We start from the raw sequence: 6,331 nt of genomic DNA, 5'->3' as shown, positions 1-6,331 counted from the left end.
TTTTTTTTTTAAGGCTATATCGTTGGAGGAAGGTTGAAGACACTAGTATCCTTGTTTAGATCGATTGTTTGTTCCGGTGAGAGGGAAAGCAATAGGTGCTTTGAAAAAGACAAGAATGAAGAGATATTCTCAAGCGAAGAAAGAGAAAGGAAGAAGGGGGGCTGGAGAGAAGAGTTGATGATAGAGATGCTTCGCTCACTCAATGATGTTAGTGGCTCTGGTGTACAGACACCTGGTTTCGTTGTGTCCAACTTTGTACATACATGTCATGGATAGATATGTAGCTAACTGTCGTCACAAGTTCAGTTCTTAGGTTAAGCTGTTTCGGCGAAGAGTGGCAATGACGAGCTTGTGGAGAGAGGCAGTATCATCTTTGCCTTTCCTTCTTTCTTGGTTTTCTTGAGTTTCCTTATCATCTTCTTCTTCATCGGCGCGCTTCCCCGTCTGTTTTTGCTCTTTTTCTCCTCATCATCGCAAACTCTATTTCTTGGATATGCTATTTCGTAAGAAAGAAGAGTAAGGCGAAAAAGAACACAATTGCATCACATTTCTCTGCTGTCCTCGCAAAAGAAAAGACACAGAAAGCTAACTTCAGCAGAGTGAGGTACAGCTGCCGTCACCGGTGAAAGCCGCACAAAGAACGAGCAAATGCTCATCACCACTCCCAGCTTCTTCTCCAGGCGTGGTAAAGCATGTATCTAGGTAGGCGTGAGCGGCATCTCCCTTTCTTCGGTCACTCCTTTTTCCCCCTTGGTTAGGTCGGATATTCCGTTGGTGTTTCTTTGCTTCAATATTTCTGTGATGATGAAACAAAAGAACTAGAGAAACTTTCTGCCCGTTATTCGGACTCAGAGCCAATCACTGCGTCTTCTGTTTTCAGTCCGAGGTCGTTACCTTCGTCATTCTCCAGACACTCTAGATACTCTCCCCGCGAACTCACCACTCCCACCAGGGTTACAAGTTGATGACAGACACAAGGCAAGCAGATAGCTGTACCAAACTGTAAAACTGTAGGAAGCTAGCTCTAGATACCTGTACATGAGAGGTGATAGCTATAGATAGACAGACACCTGTAACTACAGATAGATCGATAGATAACTACAGATAGATAGATACATGGCTTAGCTATAGATACGTGGCGAGACTGAGGGAATCGATGGAGGCTCGTTTCAGGAAGGTCTCCGGAAATACATGCCTATGGGAAGACAGCAATAGTAGATCCGCTAATAAATAATCGGCTTCCTAAGTCCTTCCTCATAAGAAGATGGCAAAGACATCCACAGTGTTTCTTGGCAACATTCATGAGCCGAGATTTTCAGCCTGTTTATTCTTCCTTTTCACATTCATAAACACTATACAGCCGAACTTTTCCGGGTCCGTCACTAGTCTTATACCACCTTCCGCCTTCCCCCCCCCCCNNCGCGTCCCGTGGAGCTGTCATGTGTACACCTGTATAAGCAACGGGCTCCCGCTTCGTCGTCTTTCATTCTGTAGGCCAGCAGATAAGCACGGTTTTCTTTGCTGGAATTCGCAGCATCGCGGAATAACGAAGACGTACAGTTGACTCACTGTATCGACGGTTCCATTCTGTGTCCCTATTCTTTTTTCTATGACAGAAAGCTGTAATTAACCCTAAGGCTATTGCTTAATTCTTCGGGCGCTAGTTGTTCCACACCTTTCAGGACAATTGCACTCTGCATTACCACTCATTCTCAATACAGCCGTACCACTGGATGCGTGCTTCGCTCTTCCCCGTCCGGAGCTTTTCACAAGGAAGACCACTGTCACCCCGCTCCCCCCACCCCCCAGGGGTCCGCGGACCGACCGGGACAACGACGGGACGGCGACGATCATTTCTAGCCCGCCGGGGGGGGGGTGTTTGTTTGTCAGTGTAGGTAAGGTAGACAGACAGTCAAGAAAGACAGGCCTGGGTCACAGAGGCAAGGCGTGGGGGTGTGCACGGCGGTGATAGGGGTGCACTTCCCTCGGAGTCCAAGGCAAAACAGCAGGCGCCGTCCCCCCTGCAGAGTGCCCTTGGGCAACGTGTGGGTTTGCACCATGCAGGGCCTGCGACGTTTCTTACTTTCGTTAGGATTAGGTCAGTCCGCGTGTCTTGCGTACGCAGCCCAGAGTCCAGCTAGTCACGGACTACTGGGGCACATTTCTCCATTAGATCAGCAGGTCCACCGAGACACTTGCTTACCCTTGTTGCTCTCCTTCTCACTTTTGCTCTTTTCAGCGAAATGAAGGGCTGCTTGGCAAGTCGAGCAGCTGTGCTCTTCGTTGCATTTGCTATAGGAGCATGCGTGGTGCTTCCACTTTGCTCTTCCGTCCCCGTGTCTGCTGTTGGAGACAGTAAGAGTCTGCGGGGAAAGGATGGATCGGAAGTCGCTACTGGTGTGACCCGCTCGGGTCTCGATGTGATAAGCCCGGAGGGGACGTCAGATGAAAGCGGCCAATCGCAGAGTGTCTCTGGAAGGAAAACTCCGGTTGCCCGATGGAGGTCATCATCTTCGGGCTTCTTGAAAAGGTTTGGCAAAGGCCCCAAATTCCTTTTATCAGTGTCTGTTATTCTCGGGACAGCGCTTTTATTATCTCGTGCTGGGAACGTTCTTTTGAAATGCTTAGCTGGTATGGGAGGCCGGCGCCAACGACCCTCCGAGGGACCGGAGAGTGAGGCTTGCGATCGACTGCGGGAATGGTCTGAAAACGATGATCAGGCCACTGAATTAGCAAAGCTTTTGCCGTCAGGCAGCTTGAGAGCAAGTATCCCCCAAAAAGTGGTCATGACGGCGGCTCTGCTCTCACTTATCGCTATCGCTCTAGCGAACCCGATCACACCGACAGTAAAAGAGGAAGGTATGAAACCCACGACACCCGGAACCGAGGATGACCTCTCGGAGAATGTCGGGTCAATTTCTAGAGCCACATCGCCGCCCGATGTCGATGTCTTGCAGTCCACGTTGAGAAGCTATCCTACAGAGTCAGAAGTACCGGAGGACGACGAAGACTTTGAATACGAGGATGGTGCGGAGTTGGGATCCATGGTTGAGGGCCAGTGGTCGCAGCAGTCCGGACCCGAGTTGAACAACGCGACTTCGACAGTCGGGAAAAGACGCAAGACCTCTTACCCGGTCGGAGACGGCACTTACCCCGAGGTGGCAATCAAGGGTGACGTAGTGGAAATAGGGCATCAATGGAAAGACAAGCAAGGCGAAAGCAAGGCCGGGTCCATGGAGGCCCTTGTTGAATTTGACTATAAAGGCAAGCACTTCAAAGTCTGGATGTCCAGATTTACTGAAGACGCCTTGAAGCACCCGATAGATTTCACGGGAGAAACTGAAGACTCGGAAGGTAGTGGGGAAGGCTCGGAAGGCAGCGGGGAAGGCGGTGGACAAGCCTTGGAAGGCGACCTTCTACAGAAGATGAAGATCATCCTCACTAACGCGCCGGCGAACAAGGAAGGCAGCTTATTCGTATGGGGAAAAGAATTTGCTGAGACATTGCTCACTATCAGGGACGACAAAGACAAGGATGTTCCGTTTGAAATGTACACACCGAAGGGAGCATTCGGGATCGACGAACAGAGTCACATTGCTCATAGAGACCAATACCAAGCGTGGTTCGATGTTTGGATAGTTGGTTACCACATTTTGTATGTGGGTAATAAAGGCCACAAACCGACACCGCCTCCGCCTACTGCACTGCCAACCACCGCAATTACTGCAGCCGCGGAGGGAGGATTGTACAGTTTCCTTAAGCAGCTGGTGTCGTACTTAAGTACACTGTGGTAATTGATTTACGGCCGCTGTGTATGTATGCTGTTTCATGAACAGGGGACCACCCGGTTATCCATGGCGTATGCCCTTATATGCAGTCTTGCCGACTCGGTACGGATGTAGCCACTTCTCTGGTGTCTAGATCAGACATCCGTTGGCGTATGGTCTTTTGTACGTACTTAGAGCATGCCTTACGCGTCCAGCTGGGGGTGAAGGTCGCCACACCCTGAACTAGCTTCGGAGTGGTCATTGCAGAGACGTTTGTATTGTTCACCGGCGGGCTTCTGTCTTCCTGCCGATCCTTTTCGGGTCGGCTACTTTTCTTGTTCAAATGAGTAGGTGCCTTGAGAGAGCAGGCAGTGCGCCTGCGTATGATTTTTTTAAACGTTGAATGTTCCTTCGAATTCAGAACTCATGCAAACCGGCTTCTTTTATGTAGCTCAGTGTAACAATAACATCTGGCACAGTGCTGTGGCGGGACGAAGAAACTCAGCTGCGTTTGCTCGGCGCCTTCTTTGAATGAGTTCACCCACCCCTCGACGGGTGCTGTTCCCGTTGAAACTATACTTTAGAGTACACTCACGTAGACCATGCATACTGCAAGAGGGGACACCCACCGTTCCACCCAGAAAGGGAACGAACCGCAACAAACCCCCGCCGACAGGTTACTAGGGGAAAGAATCACTTGTAAAAGATTGAAAAGAAAGGACGTGAACAAGACAAAGCCTGCCACACGCCCAAGGGCTTCACAAAGCTAGCATGCGTCGTTCGGGTCCACTAATCGTCGCAAGAGGACAGGTAGACATTGGCACGGTGTAGCGATGTGCAGCGAAACTTCCATATCCGTGATTTTCGTGCGAGACGCACGGCCCGGCCGGAGTTCCCGGGTGTGTCCTACCACTAGTGCCACTACGAACGGAGGAATTCTGTCCATGAGATGCGGCACCGCATGTTGCGATTTCAAAGCTCAGTTTTCAAGTGCTTACTTTGTTGTTAGGCGATCTCTATTGCTGTCGAACCAACCAGCGTCATCCTTCTGTCCCGCAGTACCGGCGCACTCTTTTCTCCCTGTTTCGAGTTTTTAGAGGAGCCGCTCCGATTCTCTCACCAGCTTCCTCAGAAAATGAATGCCATTGTCCCTGAATCCCGTCGGAAGCGTTTCTCACACCCCCTGGCGCATGTGTAGTTTCCATATCCTATGTGCTCTCGTACCACCTTCCGCTGTCCGTCCACTCCGAGTTGCGCCACCAGTGCCGTTTGTGTGCTATGCCCGCCCCTCCATTCACTTCAGTTCTCTTTGGGTCTCAATAGAAGATGGAGAGATTTCTTTGACAGGTGGAAGTCAATTTCTCTTTTCATCCCTCTTGTCTTCCGAGAGTGCATCGTACAACAGAGATAGGATTGGTCAAGAAGAGATAAAGGATAAAGAAGAAAAGTCTTTTTATAGACACTCTTGCTATACTAAAGAGCCTAAGAAGGGTGAAGAGTAAGGAGAGAGAGAAAGAAGGAAAGACACACACGCAGTGAGAGGGTATTCCTCAGTAGTCGCGCGCCCCCCCCCCCTTCCCCCCAAATGAATTGATCTCTTCTGCTGAAATGAAAGAAGAGATTAAAAAACAGACAACGAAAGGAAGATAAAGAAAAACGTTTGGGAAGGGAGGAGAGGGAAAGAAGAAGGAGCCAAATAAGAAAGAGAAAAGAAGAGACGCCAGAGAGAAAGAATGTTCTTCTTTCCTCAATCAATCTCTCCTCACGTCATGATTCATCTCTCATTCGTTTCTACGTGTCTCTTACCCTCGCCATTACACGTCAAGAAAGAGGTAAGGCACATTCTTCTTCCTCTTTTTCTCTTCTTTTACTTCAATTCTATTTTTTGTCGGAAAGGAGGCGATTCTTTGACAGGGAGACATGAAAGTATCTGCTTTCTTTCAAGGCCGTAGAACTTTTCCTTGTAGACTTGCTGATCCTCTTCTCTCTTGGTCTGCCACCATCAGAGGAAAGACGAAAAGAAGTGCAACAGCGACGAAAACCAAAGAGAGTAAATAAGAAAGTGGTGAACTTTGGAAAAAAAAGCTTCATGCATATAGACACATATATAGATATGCCTATGTATACACACAGTTCATATATATACGTACTTCCCTATCTATCTGTATCTATCTATAGATACATACGTATAAAATGTTTTCATATAAGCGATGTATTAGCAGGATCTGCCTTTTTATGTGCAGCCCTCGGTTTGGGAATTTGGACGGCATCTTGATACATAAAAATAGGCTGACTCACCTCCATTTTGAGATTCTTGTTCTTCAACGCATGGAGACAGTCAAGTAGAAGGTTCCTAAGCACGGCCTAGATCTGGTCTTTGTGTTTAGTAAACCTACACAAGTCNNGCTCACGAGTGAGAAGTCACATCTTCTTCTTGATCACACTCGAGAGGCGCGGCTGTAATGGTATGGCGTGACGATGATATCTGGTGTACATACACCTGATTTCATTGTATACAGCTGTGTATGTACATTTTATATTTAGATAGATATTTGTCGAATCGC

At 48.6% G+C, this 6,331-nt stretch overlaps 2 protein-coding genes across 2 annotated transcripts; both read left to right on the top strand.

Moving 5' to 3' along the window:
• Positions 1 to 921, top strand: CSUI_009135 (uncharacterized protein). The gene is made up of 2 exons (XM_068069254.1): positions 1 to 516; positions 881 to 921. The coding sequence occupies exon 1, from the start codon at positions 178 to 180 to the stop codon at positions 274 to 276; it is 99 nt and encodes a 32-aa protein (XP_067918770.1). The 5' UTR covers positions 1 to 177; the 3' UTR covers positions 277 to 516; positions 881 to 921.
• A 226-nt stretch (positions 922 to 1,147) lies between these two features.
• On the top strand, positions 1,148 to 6,303 carry CSUI_009134 (uncharacterized protein). Its single transcript, XM_068069253.1, has one exon. It carries the CDS (start codon positions 2,244 to 2,246, stop codon positions 3,792 to 3,794), a length of 1,551 nt encoding a protein of 516 aa, XP_067918769.1. The 5' UTR covers positions 1,148 to 2,243; the 3' UTR covers positions 3,795 to 6,303.
• Positions 6,304 to 6,331: the final 28 nt, after the last annotated feature.

This window comes from Cystoisospora suis (assembly GCF_002600585.1).
Source record: "Cystoisospora suis strain Wien I chromosome Unknown contig_5330, whole genome shotgun sequence".
Classification (NCBI taxonomy): domain Eukaryota; phylum Apicomplexa; class Conoidasida; order Eucoccidiorida; family Sarcocystidae; genus Cystoisospora; species Cystoisospora suis.
Note: the sequence above shows the minus strand (reverse complement) of the source record. Positions and strands in the feature narration are given on the sequence as shown.

Bases quoted from the DNA above. Each gene is read 5' to 3' on its own strand.
- CSUI_009135 (XM_068069254.1), top strand. From the start codon at position 178: ATGATAGAGATGCTTCGCTCACTCAATGATGTTAGTGGCTCTGGTGTA.
- CSUI_009134 (XM_068069253.1), top strand. From the start codon at position 2,244: ATGAAGGGCTGCTTGGCAAGTCGAGCAGCTGTGCTCTTCGTTGCATTT.